We start from the raw sequence: 19,033 nt of genomic DNA, 5'->3' as shown, positions 1-19,033 counted from the left end.
CCCTTCTGCTAGTAATATGATTGTCTTGGGTGAATCTACAGATGCAGAACTTCCAGCTCTCTCTCTCTCTCCTGCGTGCTGCTGACCCTTCCCCGTGGGTTTGTGCGCTCACCTCTGGGGCTGTGCCCTGCTGGGGATCCCCCGGGTTGAGACGTGGCGCCCCCTGGTGGCCCCTCAGAGGTGCAGCCCACGGCTGACACGCCGCTCAGCGCCCCGTCGCTGCCCCCAGAGCCCACCGAGCCCGACAGAGAGCCCTCCCCCTGCCCCTGCCCCTGCCCCGCCTCCAGGTCCTGAGGCACCTCCTCTCCAGCGGGGTAGTCCGACTCCAGTACACCTGAGGAGCATCACGCAGAACACACACACACACACATTAGGGACAAATAGACAACAGACAAACACACACACACATTAGGGACAAATAGACAACAGACAAACACACACACACATTGGGGACAAATAGACAACAGACAAACACACACCCACACATTTTAATAAACAGTCAAATGCACACACACACAGAAGCAAGCATATGCTGAAAAACCCATACAGATAAGGAACAACACATGCATATATCACAAACACACACACACGCACACGCACACGCACACACAAACACACACACGCACACAAACATAGCTTCAGAAAATACATTTTAAGTTAGAATAGTTTTTTCCTGGAAGTGTCGGAGAAACCAGAGCTATCCCCGAAACATCACTAAACTCGTCCCGCTGGACCTGCTGACGGCCCTGAGCGGCACGCGCCACGCAGGGCTGGGTTACGGACGGTGTGAACTCTGACCTGGCACGCTGGCGATGCAGAGCACGTGGGAGTTGCAGACGTAGAAGCTCTCCATCGGCGTGCCGGGCTGGCTGGCGTCCATGATCAGGACCTTGGTGGCCGAGTTGGTGCTGGCGCAGAGCCACACGCGGCTGGACATCTCCGCCTGGGGGTCCTGCTCCGGCTGGACACACAGAGACCACCATCACACTGTTACGCGATCACACTCCTCTCTGCTCTGATGAGCACATATGCACATTCACATCAACACACACACACACACACACACACACACACACACACACACACACACAAACAGCCACACAAACACACACATATGCACATATGAGCACATATGCACATTCTCACACACACACACACAGCCACACAAACACACACATATGCACATATGAGCACATATGCACATTCTCACACACACACACACACACACACTTTCAAACACAGACACACACACACACACACACACACACAGATTTTAACACTCATTAACCTTATAAATACATACATACGGAGCAGGAGCAAGAAACACAAGGAGCTAGAAAACTACAATATTGTCCCATTTTTCCTCTCACACTATGCTGAAGCCCTGGCCTGAGGCTGCTGAGCTCAGAGGGGGCAGTGGGCATGACTCAGAGTGGGCATGACTCACCTGAGCCTGCTGAGCACAGAGGGGGGAGTGGGCATGACTCACCTGAGCCTGCTGAGCACAGAGGGGGGAGTGGGCATGGAGTGGGCATGGAGTGGGCATGAGGGGGGAGTGGGCATGACTCAGAGGGGGGAGTGGGCATGACTCAGAGGGGGCAGTGGGCGTGAGGGGGGAGTGGGCATGACTCACCTGAGCCTGCTGAGCACAGAGGGGGGAGTGGGCATGGAGTGGGCATGGAGTGGGCATGAGGGGGGAGTGGGCATGACTCAGAGGGGGGAGTGGGCATGACTCAGAGGGGGCAGTGGGCGTGAGGGGGGAGTGGGCATGACTCACCTGAGCCTGCTGAGCACAGAGGGGGCAGTGGGCATGACTCACCTGAGCCTGCTGAGCACAGAGGGGGCAGTGGGCATGGCTCAGAGGGGGGAGTAGGTATGGAGTGTGTGTGTAGTGAGTGTGTAGTGAGTATGGAGTGGGTATGGAGTGGGTATGGATTGGGCATGGAGTAGGCATGGAGTGGGCATGACTCACCTGTGGCTGCTGCTCCAGCTGGTCCAGGCTGCTCTGGGAACCTTTCCTCTGTTTGAGACAATCAGTCTCTGCTACGCCGCTCTCCGCCAGCAGGGGGCTCCCGTCTCGGAGCCTACCTCCTGAGAGGTTGACTCCGGCCGCACACCACACCTGGAGGGAGGGAGGGAAGGGACAGAGTGGTCACCCGTTCACGTTCAGCCACCATCAGAACATATGCACGGGCACATGTGCCTTCAGTCTAACCCTTGCCAGTCAGCATAGAGTGCTTAACAAAAACACCTTTACCAAAATGGGTGTTTCAGTGTTTCACTCTTGAACATAATCCAACCAATCAAGGAAGAGATACCATTCTTTGGCCATTCTGAACCCTTGCTCTCAGCCTAAGGGATCATCTGGATCATTTAAGCGTCTTTGAGAACTGTGAACAGCCCTATATAAATGTGATTATTAATATTATTATCTGTGGCATAGGGGAGGGAGAACCGTCCCCGACTCCTCAGCCTAAGGGATCATCTGGATCAACTGTGAAAAGCGCGATATAAATGTGATGTACTATTATTATTATCATCTGTGGCATAGGGGGGGGGGGGGGGGGGGGGGAGCCGTCCCTGACTCCACACCTCCACACCTCCTCACCTTCATGGCAGTATCTTTGAGCTCCAGGGGCTTCAGGTACACAGGAACAGGCAAGTTCTTATTCTCAACCTGTCCTCCATTCGTGGCCTGAGAAGAGGACAGAGAGAGAAGGGTGAAGTTCACAAACATAACGGTAAAAAAAGAAGAAAAAGCGTGTGTGTGTGTGTGTGTGTGTGTGTGTGAATGTGTCTGTCTGTGTGTGTGTCTGTGTGTGTGTGTATGTGTGTGTGTGTGTGTGTGTGTGTGTGTGTGTGTGTGTGTGTGTGTGTGTGTGTGTGTGTGTGTGTGTGTGTGTGTGTGTGTGTGTGTGTGTGTGAGTGTGTGTGAGTGTGTGTGTGTGTGTGTGTGTGTGTGTGTGTGTGTGTGCGTGTGCGTGTGCGTGTGCGTGTGTTTGTGTGTGTGTGTGTGTCTCTGACCTTGGACTTGCTGGGGAGGCTCCAGCCGTGGGCCTGCTGGCGCCCGTCCTCCTTCTGCACGTGGGCCTTCACCTCGCGGTACTGAGAGCGCTTCATCTCCCGCCGGGACGGGGAGCTGCACGGGTCCAGCCTGACAGGAGGTGGCACAGCCGTCAACACAGGTATGCATAACACACACTCCCTCTCTCTCACACACACACACACACACACACACACACACACACACACACACACACACACACACATTCACACACACACACACAGACACACACACACACACACACACACACACACACACACATTCACACACACACACACACACACACACACACACACACACACACACACAAGTATACATATATATGGAAAAGGACAACTGCACACATGCAATACATAAACTTGGTGAAATTACAAAGTTGGATTAGGAACTAAAGTGGAGGTGTGAAAATGTCTCTCTTCCTGAGGGATCATGCTCCCAGCAATGTCTACCTAATGATTAGGTAGACATTGCTGGGAGCACACACACACACACACACACACAGACACACACACACAGACACACACACACACACACACACACACACACACACACACATTCACACACACACACACACACACACACACACACACACACACACACACACACACACACAAGTATACATATATATGGAAAAGGACAACTGCACACATGCAATACATAAACTTGGTGAAATTACAAAGTTGGATTAGGAACTAAAGTGGAGGTGTGAAAATGTCTCTCTTCCTGAGGGATCATGCTCCCAGCAATGTCTACCTAATGATTAGGTAGACATTGCTGGGAGCACACACACACACACACACACACAGACACACACACACAGACACACACACACACACACACACACACACACACATGATTAGGTAGACATTGCTGGGAGCATGATCCCTCAGGAAGAGAGACATTTTCACATCTCCACTTTGTTACTGCTCCTCCCATGATCACCGGATGGAAAACTGTGAATAATTGCTGGATGAATCATGAGAACAAATGAAATGTGTGTGCATGGCTCATCGGCGTCTGGCTCTTCGGCCTCCTTCACTCACCCTTCGCTGAGGAAGTCGAAGGCTTTGGACTTCTCGGTGGGGAATTGCGAGAAGGTGCTGCTCTTCCTCATCATGGAGCCAGGGGCGTTGTACTTCACGTTGGAGCCCAGCTCCGGAGTCTTCCTCAGGGCCGGGCTGGTCGTCGTGGAGCCCGACGAGCTGAAGAGCCGGCTGAAGCTGAGAGGCAGAGAGGCAGAAGAGAAAGAGAGAGGGATGGAGAGAAGGATAGAGAATGGGAAAGAGAGGCGGAAAGAGGGAGACAGAGAAAGAAAGGGGAAAAACAAACAGATCGACAGGCGGGATAAAAACTGCAGGTCGGGGGTCACCAGCAGACTTCACACACAAAGCATCCTGGGAAAGGAAACACGTCACAGGGGGTGTCACAGTGCAAGCAAACACAGCTCCCTCTGCTGGCTTTATGGAAGTACTCCAGCCAAAAACACGTCACACAATCAGCCTACAGATTCTTTTTTTTTTTATAAAGCCTCCAAGACAACGGTTAAACTGATCCATGCGCTCACCCAGGGATGGATTAACGAACGGGCCTACCGGGCCCAGGCCCAGGGGCCCATGAGCTCGGGGGGCCCCTAGGCCAGAGCCTCTGCGTGAAGTCGCTGTTATGTATCTCTTATTTGTGGTTGAAAAAGGTGTATTTTATTCATTTGCTAATGGCTTTAATTGAGTGTACCTGTGCTGTGTTTTTGGGAGTGCTGAGGATACCTTATGCTATATATTCCCTCAAAATGGCAAACCTGTCTCTGTCATGGTTTTCATCATTTTTAGGGGGAATCATCAGTAGCAATCTATAACAAAATTATACTGTATGCTTATCGTACATACACTATAGAAACTATTAAAAAAACGATTAAATTAAATTAATCATTTCTTATTTTCTTTGTTATTTTTGTCATATACAGATATGCAATGATGATTGCTGGGTAATATGTATCTTGTTGTCCAATGTCAAGTCTCTATTTGATCATGTGATGAGACGATACGATATAGCTAGTTTAGGCGCAGAATCTGAAAGTCAAGACCTACAAGCAGGCACAGTAGGCTACACCTGCCGGACGACACCTTTCAAACATAAAAGTGGTGATGCATGAATTGATTTTTCAATGGACAGGATTGGCAGCCCATTCAGCCTCTCCTGCCCCATGCTGCCCCTCAGGTAGGTCTTAATCAGTTTCAATTTGGAAAAGAATCACTCGGCTGTTGCCCTGTCACATGTAATGTCAGAAACAATAGCAGGGCAGTGCACACCTCACCGAAGTTGGATGTTACAGAGTAAACTTTGACCTGTTTACTTTCCCAATACAATAGCCAAAGTATCTAATTCGACCGTAAAATCCAACACATTGGTTGTGTTTGTGTGTGCGTGTGCGTGCGTGCGTGTTTTGCGGGCGCACAATAATTTTTTTCGCGGAGGGGGGGGCCTTCAACATGTCCAGGCCCAGGGGCCCGTGGTTTCTTAATCCGTCCATGCGCTCACCCTATTCAGTTGGTAGATCTGGCTAATTTCCATTTATAAAACGACGACCACTCGAATGAAATGGTCGAATGGAATGGAAATGAAAATGGCCAGTATGTGCTTACTTAAAACTGCACAACTTTATAGGCCAATCTAGAGCCTGAGGATCGAATGCATGAGCAAACGTAGCCTATCTGAGTGAGACATCCTTCTCCAGCGGGGTGAGGAGGAGTAACACAGGGGGACAGGGAGAGCTGAAGGGGGTCGTCAGCAGAAGCAAAAGATCTCCATAAAGCACCAGGCTGAGAGCTCACCGTGAGGAATTTAGTTCACAACCTGATCCTAAACATGAACATGCCTCTCACTGCATTTTACATATTTGATGCAGAGCTTTTAATGAATGAATGACCTCATTCATTTCCCAAATACAGCCTCTCAAGTTGGTGCTTCGTGCCTACTGTTAAAAGTGGATGGGGGTCAAAGGGTTCACCTACATGCTGCAGAAAACAGTGATTAAAAAAATATATATATTCAAAAAATAAATTTGCCTGATGTTTGACACGTGTAAGCCATCACAGGGGTATGCAGTCCATTATAAGCATAGGTGGTGTTGCGAAGCGAAGAACTTACAATTGCCAGATGCTGGATTTCTTCTTCTCACTGGTGTCAGGGTTACCCCGTGAAGCCCTGCAGAAAAACAAAAAACAAAAACAAAAACAAATTGATATAGACTCTTAGTAAGTAGTACTAAAGCAGGAACCAAAGGGAAGTAGAAAAACACAGTGCAGTTTAATCACAAACAAAGCCATCTGTGTAGTTGGATAAAGGCTCAGGTCAGGTCCCATCTCAGACATGGGATTATTCTCTGGAGCCCAAACAGGAACAGTACTATGAAGGGCACACAGCATGAGGAGACTGGGGATAAAGCAATATTTGAATGCTCCCGTCACTCAGATATATCTTTTCTCACAGCACTTTGCTTGAGAGGTGACATGGTAAAAACAGTACAGTGTGAGTGTGTGTGTGTGTGTGTGTGAGTGTGTGTGTGTGTGTGTGTGTGTGTGTGAATGTGTGTGTGTGTGTGTGTGTGTGTGTGTGTGTGTGAGTGTGTGTGTGTGTGTGTCTGTGTGTGTGTGTGTATGTGTATGTGTGTGAACGTGCGTGTGTGAGTGTGTGTGACAGAGAGAATGTGCAAGTGTGTGTGTTCATGTCTGTCTGTGTGAAAGATAGTGTGCGTGCACGTGTGTGTGTGTGTCTGTGTGTGTGTGTGTGTGTGTGTGTGTGTGAGTGTGTGTGTGTGTGTGCGTGCACGTGTGTGTATGTAAGTGTGTGTGTGTGTGTGTGTGTGTGTGTGTGTGTGTGTGTGAGTGTGTGTGTGTGCGCGCGCGCCCGCGTATATAATGGAGTTCCTGGCGAGCCCTACCGGATCATCTCGGTCCACCTGACGGCCTCCTGCAGCTCCATGAGCCTCTCCTTGTACTGGTTCCTCTCCATCAGCACACGGGCCATCTCCACCCGCGTGAAGCGCTTCCTCTGGGCCGTCGTCACGTCACTCTGCACATCCCATTCCTGGAAGACACACACACACCACATGAGGGTCCGGACCATTCCGTCACAATGCACATACAGTGAATACAACACACTGGGACGGATGCCAGGGTGACTCATAATAAACCCATTTCTGGGGGGAGCTGGCTCAAGTAGCAGCATCCCCGACCACCAATGGGTCTGAACGCCCACGGGGACCCGGGTTCGAATCTGACTCGCGGTAATTTCCAAATCTCTCTCCAGCTAATTTCCTGTCTCTCTTCACTGTACTGTCCGATCTAAGGCAAACAATCTTTAAAAAAAAAAAATAATAAACCCATTTCTGATTCTGATTAGTTGTATGTACAGTGAGAACACACTGAAGCATAGTAAGATCATTAGAAAAGTCAAGGGACCCAGCACTGGAGAAGGGCTCTGGAACACGCCAGGTACGAATATACTTTTTAAGATTTACGAAAGTGTAAATAAAACTCAAAAAGTATATTCGTACCTGGCGTTCCCTGAGTTTCACACACTGGGGTCCATCCTAAAACGTAGTACTGGAGTGCTGATAGGGATGGCAAGTTCTGAAGTTGGTCTTTGCTTTACTCTGATAAATACTGATCTGAGATCTGATAAACACACGGCTGCCTGTGGCACAAACTCACCTCATCCTCATCTGTGGTCTTCTTCTTGGCCTCCTCAGTCTCCACCCGCATCCTGGACAGAAACAAAGATCTAGTATCTGACAACATCACAGGGAAAAGATTTCGAGCAACTGCTGACTATGGGGCTCCTGGGCACCAGAGGGCGCTATGAAGCCTTAACAGGGAGGGACTCACTTCTTCATCTCATCATCCAGCTCCTTGTTCTTCTCCTCCAGCTTGCTCTTGGCCTCCAGCACAGCGTCCAGATCGTCCTGGAGCCCCTCCTTCTCACAGATCAGCTCATCCAAGCGCACAATTAGGTCGTTCTTCACCACGTTCAGGGCATTTCTGCAGGGGCAGAGACAGACACACTGTCAGCTCCCAAAACACGCGACAGACACCCAGAGAGCTCTGCAGTCCTCTTTCCTTTTTACACGATTCATCAACATTAGACACTAATCAACAAGGAGTTACACTAGTCAATGAAGACCATACAAAAACTAAAAAAATCTTAGCAAGGCACTTCCCCCCCATAAAATTATACACAACTCCATAAGACATTCTATTTTGTTTTATAAGAGGATAATATTACGTAATATTATATAGTGCATGGATTTATGGCATATGAAATGTCTACTATCATATGACATATCAAGACATATCATCACATACTATACAAATGCAAAGGGAAATATTACAGGTCTTACTTTGTTTCCAGCAGCTGTGTGTTTTCTAGAATTAGGTTCTCTACTTCCCGACCCATACCTGCAGACAGCAACATATACTGAGTCATTCTCTACTGGTTGAATTACCGTCAGGGGTCTGCCTTTCAGGATTTCAATCTTATGAACTGATGCGGTGCAAACCTTTACATCTGGAGAGGCCAAGTCCAAGACACAAACAAACAAACACTGATTCCTACACGTACTCTGTCCAAGAGAACACTATCCACAGGATGGGTGAGAGAGAGGACAGGAAGTCTTACCCAGTATATTGTGGACTGAAAAGCCCCATGCAATCCGAGTTAGACGACAGAAGCATGGAGGTTAAGACATGAATGAGAAAAATCAAAATTGTGAGGTACGTGACCGGAAAGTCATGCATGACAATACACTCTCTAAACTCACAAGGAGATGGTTTCAGAGCAACCTGAAGTTGTGGGTAAATTGTGAGGGCATGCAGAAACACACTGCTTTCAAATACACATGCAAACAAACAACAACAACAGAACACAACAACCCAAACATCTCTGGCTATCTGGCTCAGCTAAGAACCATTCTACCTTTCAGCTGACAAGGTATAGCGTTACTCATACATAATGACATCAAATGGCACGCCACCAAATGACTCAAGTAAAGTCAAAGATATTAATGATGAATGGGGATAGGCATGCTTGGGGTGGGCAAACACACAGAGGAAAGAAAGATAGGAAGAGGCAGAACTCATACACACCAGAGTACTCCACTGGGAGGGGGAGGAAACAAGAGCCAGAGGATAGGACAAAGCAGGAAGAGAGACACCCGCGTTAGCATCGCACACACACACACACACACACACTCTCATCTCAGCCTGAGGGGGCCACCTGTGTTTGCTAATGGTTCACAGCTGGATCACACAGGTTGGACTGATTCAGTTATCTGAGCTTTCACTGATCCAGATGGATCTACTTCTGCTGTCTGTGTATCTGAAGACTGCCTATCTCGTGTCTTTGAATGATGTCAAAGTGACAGATTAGGTTGTGGTGGAGGGGTTAGACAAACTGTCCCGAGAGGGATATTATATTCGTAGGACTGCACAGGGGAAAAAAGTTTAAAAAACAATTTGTTATAGTGGGGGCTGACGCTTGACAGATTTCATATTCCTAAATGTTTTACTGTCTAACTCTAACAACTGAATATAAAACACTACATTCAATTCTCCACATTAAATCAAATGAAAATGAATCCCACAAATTTCAGCACTTCAAAGACCTGGCATTTGTCCCCCCTGAGAGACACTGAGGCATGTTGTGGCTGAGTCTCAGAGGGGTTTGAGGAGACATGTTTACCTAACAGGTCGGCCCCCTCGTCCACATCTCCGATCAGGCCACTGCCAGCGGAGGACAGCTCCTCAAACAGGGACTCTGTGTTACGATCAAACGCTATGTTCTCAATGCCTTTAGTCGGTGTGCTGCAGGAAAAAAACATACATTAAAAAAAAAAATTAGGATATATATAATAATATATAATATAATATTTTACTCTTAACATCCTGAACCTGAAGTGCTTTGATTTTTTCTTTATATGTAAAGACCTCACAACCACACACACAGACATAGTTTAAAAGCAATAAAGATATGCAAAACCTTATCAGGCTAACGCTAGCCACAGTTTGGCAACCTCCCCAATTTGTTGCATAATCAGTATAACCACTGTGTACAGAGGGGAAGGCGGAGCATGTGTGTGTGTGTGTGTGTGTGTGTGTGTGTGTGTGGTACCTGGCACCCAGAGGGAAATGCAGAGCATGTGTGTGTGTGTGTGTGTGTGTGTGTGTGTGTGTGTGTGTGTGTGTGTGTGTGGTACCTGGCTCCCTTGTAGCCACTGAGGTCCATGTCCAGCTCTGGCGTGGACTCGATGATGGCCTGCACATCGGATTTGTCCTCATTATCAGCCAAACCTGCACACAGGCATACAGACAACATTACTAAACACTCCTGCGAAAAAATCTATCCTCTGATTCTGGCCAATCCACAGCAATTATGTTTCATTAACTGCCTTAACTAGATTTGCATGGTGAGAGAAGTGGAGCTGGATTGCAGCAATTATTGAGATTTGAATTACCCTATTATGAATAGCACAGGAACCATTAGTTTGGTTTACCCCATTATGGTTAGGAAACATCAGATTTGAATTACCCTATTGTGAGTAGGAACTACCAGACTTGAATTACCCTGTTTTTAATGGGATTCAATAGATTTGAGTTACCATGTTATGAATAGGAAACATCAGACTTGAATTACCCTGTTTTTAATGGGATTCAATAGATTTGAGTTACCATGTTATGAATAGGAAACATCAGATTTGAATTACCCTGTTTTTAATGGGATTCAATAGATTTGAGTTACCATGTTATGAATAGGAAACATCAGATTTGAATTACCCCGACATGAACCGGAACCATCTGAATTCAGTTACCGTGTCATGAACCGGAACCTTCAGCTAGAACTCAACTAGACAGCAGCTGACTTTGAACAGTTCTGGGCCAGTCTGTTGACTGATGAGCAATGGAACCATTCCAGAGTTGTCTGCCATCTAGTAAATGTCTGGTAAGGGTTCCTCTTGGTGAATGGTAGGAAGTGTCTGGGACTCACCGATGGAAACTGACTTGGTTCCGGGGGCGGCTGGCACCTCCATGTTTTTGCTGTTCCTGTCCGGACCATCCCCAAGCTCCGAGGCTGTGGTGGACATCGGGGTCAAATCGGATAGCTCGTCCTGTGACAACGAGCCACAAAGTCAAGGGGCAGAGTCAAGCACACAGGTGTAGGGGACAGAAGAAAAACGTCACAGCCAAACACACACACTCACATTACATGGACCAAACTAACAAAGGCAGCCCAGGATTCAATCCAGCTTTAACACCAAGATCCAAGAACATTCCACACAGACAGTGCAGCGAAAAAGAACACACACAAGCCACAGTGCGACACTGAGAGAGACAGACAGCCAATGCCCATAGTAGTCACTGGTGTTGAGGCTCTTTTTTAAAATGCAGGCATTGATAACAAACCTTTCATTTTCTACATGGGATATGTGATTAGCAAGAGAGCCAGCCTGACTGCCATGTAGAAAGTCGGTCAATTGCTAGGAGAGGTGGGACCAAAAATTGATACAGTGTAGTATTGCGATATTTTTCGGCACACTATTATATCGATACAGCAGCGCCAAATATCAATATTTATTTACTTGATATCATGACTTTTATTTTATTTTGTTAAATACTACTCTGATAACATTACTTCTGAAGTCCACAAGATGGCGCAACACCTTCTTCTTCTCTTGAACACAAATTTACAGCGCATTACATTACATTTATAACTTTATTTGAAGTTATTTAAATTATTTGAAGTTGCTTAAGGGAATGTATATTTATTTTTTATAGGATGGTCAAATCACACAAAGTTATATTAGTTTAGTCTTCCACTAGTGTATGTGTTTATTGAAGAATTGAGTTGGGATATTCTATTCCACATACAAAGTATCTTAAAGTAATCCTCAACATGTTGTGTGTTCAGAATGCTCGATGCAGGACCGAGTTATTTTATTCTATTCAGAAAAATCTGATAATTTAGTTTGACATAATTCAATGGGAAGATTCAAGTGAGATGATATGGGAGAGATAAATCGCATTGTATCGCAGAATTGAATCACAATACATGCTGTATCGTTGAATCGCAATAATATCGTATCATGGCCCAAATATCGCAATAGTATCATATTGTCGGCTCTGTGGCAATTCCCACTTCTAATTGCTAGTACTAACATCATGTATTTTCACAGATGCTCATTAAGTATTGGGCTTTGGTTGGCTTTGGCTTTTGGTTTGGTAAAATGGAGACCATTTAGACACTAAACAATGTTAAGCAACACAGAAAGACTTGAAACACTAAGAACAGACAGGACACTTTCACAAATCTATTTCGACAGTGTGCTGACTATTCACACAAAGACAAAGACAAACTACACACCAAGACACGTTCTAGCAGAGACACACAATCAGCAGCACACCAATGAGAAAAATCAAACCACGACACATTTCTCTCACGTAAGCCCAGAGGACTTGTTACAGTGCAATACAAACACAGCTGTTGAATAAATCAATACCCAGTCAGTAGCCAGCACTCTGTCTACTCAACCACAGGTAGCTGGTACTGATGTGATTAGTGCGCAAAATAAAGAAGAAGAGCATGAGTGATAAGAACTAAAATGGCATAAGAATGAAGCATCATGCAATGAACTCAATGTGCAAAAATTGTGACACTAAATCAGCGAGCTATATGCAACCACCAAATATACAATTTCATGTGATTTTCTTTTTTCTTTGCTTGACTTGATCATTTCTGACTTTGATGATCTTGTTATTTTGGAGCCGAATCGGGTTTTCCTACGGGACCCAATTAGAATGCTTCAGTAACACCCCCATGGTTGCATACAGCCCCAGTCTAAGCACTAGCAGGAGTCTCTGGCTAATAGAACAGACGATGAGAACCAAGGAGGACGGCACGGCACTGGGACACTGAACAGTGACACTTGGAGCTTGCGGCTGCTACTATGGTTAGGGCGCCCTGGCGCCGGCGGTAGTGGAGTGCACCACCACTATGCAGCTACCTTGCAGTCGTCTGCCAGCGAATTTCCCCAAGACTCCTGCGCCCTCTTACCCTCCCGCTTTTGGGAGTCCTCCTCCTCCAGCTGCTGAGGGGAGAGAACAGCACATGTTTTTTTTTTCTTTCTTTCTTTTTCTTCTCAGAAGCAGCGGTGGTAAACATCACACAAAAAAACACACACCTGTGCTGGGCGGGTTACACCACCTTGTGTGTTTGTGTTTGTGTGCAGCTTTGGTGGCTTGTTGTGACTGCGATTTGGAGAAGGAAGATATTTCTCTGAAGATGCAGCAGTGAAAGCATAGCACCGCAACACAGACCTGGGCAGGTTACACCCCTTAGTGTGTGCGTCCGGAGCTCAAACCCAGGGCTTTGAGACGAAAAAGGAGACGAGTTTATAACTTTCAGAAGCATCTGAATCCTTTTCCAGGGATAAAAGTGCTGAAGCCTGAACACTGAGCACTGAACCATTCAGAGGAATCAAACTTGCAAGCCAATCATTTTAATTGCCATTAATGGATAAATATCAAATGATTAAAACGGAAATATAAAACAACAAGTTGGTTCTTCTGAATGGTTTCACACAAGTGTTAATCACCACAGTTGGGAGTCCCAGGATTATAAGCAGTGGATGTGACCATAAGATGTATGCTTGAACAATGCTGTATGCTGCAGATGTGCTTTTGTGAACCTTCAACCCTCACTTGTAAACTCATGTGCCTCATGTGATGGGACTTTGACCAAGACACTCCTTTGTATTGCACCAGAACACTGACAGCGTATTAAAACAACTACTTACATTTTGTCTTCTTACATGTTGTCTTCTTTAAAAAACATGTTACAGTGATTTACACTAAAGATAGCTCAGAGGCAGCCATTTTGGAAGATTCACCAGTCTTTAAATAAGAGACCTAAGCTATCTTTATACTCTACAGAACATCCCTGGTTTTCTCCTGCTTTCTGTTACTATGGCAGCATTTCAGTGTAGCCCAGATGATATTCCCTGTCCTAATGCAACGATCTGACAGTTATTCAGTACTTTACACAAAGGTGAAACAGGGCCAATAGTAATGGAGATGATGGCCTTTCTGTCCTAACTGACTCCAACCGAGCTGCAGCTGACGGACTTCACCGCCCATTAGCATTTCCAAAGAGACCTGATTAGCATTTCACTCAAGAATCAGTTACACTCAGGCTGTTTGAGCTTCCTTCCACTGACTTTAGCTCGGTCAGTCTGTCTGAATGAGCGTGTGTGTTTGAAAGTCCTCGTAAAAAAAGAAATAGAGAGAGTGTGTGTGAGAGAGAGAGGAGTGAGAGAGAGACAGAGTGAGTGAGTAAGTGTGTATATGTTTGTGTGTGTATGTCTGTGTAATTAGTCGCTGTCTGTCTGTCTCTAAGTCTCTCTCTCTCCTCTCTCTCTCTCATACACATACGGTCTCTATTTCTTTTTTTTAGCCAAGACCCTCAAACACACACATACACACACTCTCTCTCCCTCTCTCATTTCAACCTCAGAGCTTCCTAGATAAGTATGCAGAATGCATTTTGTAGTCTTGGCAAAGAACACCCTCACAGAAAATGTAACACATTTTTTAAGTTTTAAAAACTTAAAAAATTCAGCTTAGTTTAAAACCAAAACATTTTCTCCAATCTGCATGGTCACTGCCACCATATTTTGTAGGTTACGCAAACCCTTTGCCATTGAAAGTACCACATAATTTATCATCATCTTTTTCATGACCCTAGGTAAACTGGTGGTCTATTTTCCACGTGTTTCTACAGCTGGGAACTGGTATTACTGATCCTGATGGCTGCCATCTATGGGTTGGGTGGTGTTGGGGGAGAAATTGCATGGTGAGCTGTGCCAACCTTGAGGCTGGCATTGGAGCGTGGGTGGGTGAGGTCGTTGAATCTCCAGCCCTCCGTACCCGGCGTCTCGCCCCTTCCGAGCACCTCGGGGGTGAGGGCAGCGTTCCCGCCTGGCGTGGGGAAGATCCCCAAAGACAGGGGGCGCTCTTTCCTGGTGAGAAGAAAAGAAAGGATTCAAACATGTGTAATTGAGATAAGAAATGAGGACAGAGGGAAAATTAAAAAGAAACCTGATATGCCAGCATCACTTTGGCAAACCTCCTTAGAGGCATTAAAGTCAAGGTTTTGGCAAGCTATGTTCCTCTATTTGCACACCTTATTCCACAAACCACGAAAGCCGCCGTGTAACAGCCCATTCATTTGGCCAAGGTGGTCACACATAAACCATACCCTCTGAAACAACTCCTTGATCGATGACTGTTTCAAAAATACATTTAGCTGAGCCTTAAAGCTCAGTGCACAGAGCTGACCTAAATCACGGAGTGTTCTGGAATACTTCAGAGACGAAGGCCTAAAACAGAGACTGCGTGAAGGCGAGAGTGACACTCCTGAGGATACTGTGGCGGAATGGTGGATGAAGACTTATGGAGAGAGCCACAGAGGCCCCCTGCAGAGGCTGTTAAGCCTGGCCAGAGCTTCTGGGCGCTGGGTAGCAGGGAACCAGGGGAGGCGGAAGAAAGGCTAGCTCAAAGTAGGTGAGTTTAATATCATCATCCTCCCACTGAAACAGACACACACTTCTACACAAATGCACACATATGGGCATAGACAGACACACATTTACATACCCACACTAGAGGAAGGGTCAGAGCTCTCACTAACTGACACATATTCACAGACAAACCCAGACATCGAGTACAGAGGGCTCACTATAGCCAACAACAGCATGAATCAGACACGCACGCTCTCGCTTTCTACCACCCCTGCCCCCCCCCCCCCCCCCACCCTGTAAGTGACTTCTTCTGCAGCAGGGCAGGGTGAAATCACTGTACAGCCTGCCAACTAGTCTCAATCTGCCCCTTCTACACCACCCACTGCCTGTGTCCTCAGTAAGCCTCCTAAAGAAGATGTGAACTGTGCACTGAAACCACGCCGCAACACAGTCGCACCATGTTCATTTTCCATGATTAGATCAACACCATTTGGGTAGCACTATATATCACTGTAACAGGGAGCGACTTCTTGTCACTTGGGATGAAGCAAATAACTTCAACCTCAACCTCAAACCAAACTGCTCATAGCCCAATGTTTGGTATGATTTAACCCTAACTGATGCTGCGTATGTATGTAATAAACGTTTGGTATTGTAGAGGTTCAGCAGTCCTACCGAATTCTTCCCAGAGTTCCTGTGTCTGACGCTTCTCCGCTCTGTTGGAGTTTAATACGCTCCACGTGCTCCATGTAGTTATGGATCATCTGTGGAGAACACATGAGAAACACATAGCAAATAAACAAATAAATGCTAAGAATATCACGTGTGTTTATAGGTACACACATACACACACACAAACACACAACATTCTCTCACACACACACAAGCACAAACACGTGCAAAAACACTAAAATACACACACCCACAGGCATGTGCGTGGGCACACACACACACAAACTCATTCAAATACACACCCACACGCATGTGTACACACAAACAAACACAAACACACATACATAGCTCTACCAGTAGCATACCTCTGTGTGGCGCTGATGGAGTGAATTAAACTCCTTCTTCAACTCAGCCTCGCGCTCCTCCAGCCGGCTGACTGCCCACGACAGAGAGAGGAAGAAAGAGAGACAGAACAAGAGAGAAAGAGAGAGAGACTCACTCACACAACACTGTTCGGTGCACATTCACATTACACTTCTTCATTTAACAGACCCTTTTACCCAGAGCGACTTACAGCACAGATATCTCCAGCTTTTACATGCGCTCCCTGGGTAGCAAACCCATGGCCTACACCATAACAACAGTAGGGCTACAGGAACACTTAAAGCTCTACTGGTATAACATGGTGCTACCACAAAGTCCAGATACAGATAAACACATCACAGACATTGACATTACCAGCAATTGGTATGAGAGTGACAGAGACTGTTTCAGTGTGTGTGTGTGTTTGAGTATGGGGGGGGGCCCTCTGTTAAACGGGAGCAAAGCTTTAGGTCCCGTTCTCCTTTTGATGTGGGCTGCCTGGTAATCTCCTAAATGATTTCAAATGGGCTCGAGTCGCGGGGTGACAAAAAGACATAATCCCGCCATGAGCTGCCGGGTTTAAACTAAGCCCTGCGTAGTGAATGCTGTACGCTGTCAATTTCCCTGTGCAGCGGCCCAACTTAGCTTTTCATTACTGTAACGTTCTGAATCTGAATCAGTTTTTATTTATTATACAAAATATGACGATTGCAGAATTTGTTTACGGCTGTTGGTGACTCTCAAGTGAGACAGTATACAGGCACTGCAGACAACATACAGACAATATGCAGATAATAAAAAAATAAACAATATCAGTGCAAATGTGTGTGGCAGCGCAGAGCTTACTCACACCTGTCAAATGAGGCCAGCAGGAAACATTATCCTAGGGCTAGAAAGTATGGTGACAACTATTTTTCTGGAGTTTAAATCATATTGTCATTTCCTGACCAATCAAATTGCCTTGTGGAGCCAGAGCTCAAACCAGCCGTCCCCAAAATGTGTAATCCTGTCACAGAGGGGGCACATTCACTCCAGACTTGCGAGACGAAGATTTATGTGGACAAACACCTGAGCTGCAACACCAAAGGTCGTGTGGTCTTGGTGTCTGCATAACTAAATGCTTATTACAATATCATATGCAACCATAATAGGATGATCTATGAGTTCTGCCTCTTGAGTCTTCATGTGGCCAACTAGCTAAGCCGTCTCCTTTATCTTCATTCAAGCAGCATCTCCTCGTACACTAATGTAATTTTTTCATGAAAAAAACTATTTTCATGCTAATGTTCTCTTTATACCTTCACCACTAAAGAGAGAGAGAAGAATGGAGAGGGACATGGACTTACGCAACAGGGCTATGTGTAGACACAATGGTTAAGATGATCTCTGGAGGAGTTTAAATGAATATATACATGTGTAAAACCACACAGGCCTCTTTGGAGCCAAGCAGGCATTTCAATATGGGAGTCCATTTCTCCAAACGATCCTTGCTTCACCCTTTCATATGTGACTCTCCTGTCATATGTGCACTTTCAGAACTGGCAAAACCAATACCTGCCAAACAGACAATAACCAAAGTAAAGGGAGGTAGGATTTGGGCAAATACACATGACGCCTAAGTGTTGATTTCTGAGGTGATCAGGGAGTCCAGTTCTGTTGCATGAGGGAGAGCAGGGCTGAACTCTTTCCCCAACCACAACACAACACGCATCTCTGGCCACAAGCCCACACACAGCTTTAGTCCTCTCCCATGCATGCCTGTCTGGAGGCCCAACCCTGGCAATAGTCCGGGCCCTTTCTAACGGGCGTGTTAACACAGGGAAACTGGGAGTGGGTGATTTGTGATGCAATGACGGACTCTGATCCCCGTACACTTGGCCCTGAGCTGTGCTGGAACACTCATCAATCATTCTCCAGAGGGTGTGTGTGTGTGTGTGTGTGTGTGTGTGTGTGTGTGTGTTTGTGTGTGTGTGTGTGTGTGTGTTTGTGTGTGTGGTGGATGTACTGACATATTACTCGGTCTCCGTGGAGACTGGGTCTATGTGCATGGAGAGTAAATGGGAGAGCTTTACAGTAAAGGTATGACAACTGTGCCGTGACGACTTCAATGTGCACCGCGATTCCCAACACCACGATTAAATCCACAAATGGGAGATACTGCATCTTAGCCACTGTGAGAGGATGAATGCACAGCTAATCCAGTAATCCAATTAAGATCACCCTCAGCGTGTCAAAAAAATACACAGTAAATCAATGGCAAAGATGAGCAGCCTACACTCGGCTAAAACCACATGGGAGGAATACATTCTAAAAGTAGGACAATGTGATCTGAAATTAGAGAAAATAATGAAGAAGAAGGAATAAAGAAA

General features: G+C 46.2%; 1 protein-coding gene across 5 annotated transcripts in view; it reads right to left on the bottom strand.

The window, feature by feature from the left end:
• Positions 1-19,033, bottom strand: part of spag9a (sperm associated antigen 9a) — a 32,679-nt gene that overhangs the window by 9,875 nt on the left and 3,771 nt on the right. Inside the window, exons 3-21 of one of the 5 annotated variants that reach the window (XM_031576431.2) lie at positions 16,667-16,737; positions 16,305-16,393; positions 14,978-15,128; positions 13,116-13,199; positions 11,102-11,222; positions 10,314-10,407; positions 9,800-9,921; positions 9,205-9,216; positions 8,460-8,517; positions 7,948-8,100; positions 7,774-7,825; positions 7,002-7,147; positions 6,209-6,265; positions 4,108-4,284; positions 3,025-3,154; positions 2,609-2,695; positions 1,973-2,122; positions 799-961; positions 113-334 (exon numbers count right to left, since the gene is read on the bottom strand). In XM_031576431.2, the coding sequence (XP_031432291.1) occupies positions 113-334; positions 799-961; positions 1,973-2,122; positions 2,609-2,695; positions 3,025-3,154; positions 4,108-4,284; positions 6,209-6,265; positions 7,002-7,147; positions 7,774-7,825; positions 7,948-8,100; positions 8,460-8,517; positions 9,205-9,216; positions 9,800-9,921; positions 10,314-10,407; positions 11,102-11,222; positions 13,116-13,199; positions 14,978-15,128; positions 16,305-16,393; positions 16,667-16,737 (2,139 nt within the window). The remainder of the gene's footprint in view (positions 1-112; positions 335-798; positions 962-1,972; positions 2,123-2,608; positions 2,696-3,024; positions 3,155-4,107; positions 4,285-6,208; positions 6,266-7,001; positions 7,148-7,773; positions 7,826-7,947; positions 8,101-8,459; positions 8,518-9,204; positions 9,217-9,799; positions 9,922-10,313; positions 10,408-11,101; positions 11,223-13,115; positions 13,200-14,977; positions 15,129-16,304; positions 16,394-16,666; positions 16,738-19,033) is intronic. The other 4 variants (XM_031576436.2, XM_031576444.2, XM_031576447.2 and 1 more) reach the window with 4 other exon arrangements.

The sequence above is a fragment of the Clupea harengus genome, chromosome 1 (genome assembly GCF_900700415.2).
Source record: "Clupea harengus chromosome 1, Ch_v2.0.2, whole genome shotgun sequence".
Lineage (NCBI taxonomy): Eukaryota > Metazoa > Chordata > Actinopteri > Clupeiformes > Clupeidae > Clupea > Clupea harengus.
The sequence above is the reverse complement of the archived record's forward strand: the minus strand, read 5'-3'. Positions and strand labels throughout refer to the sequence as shown.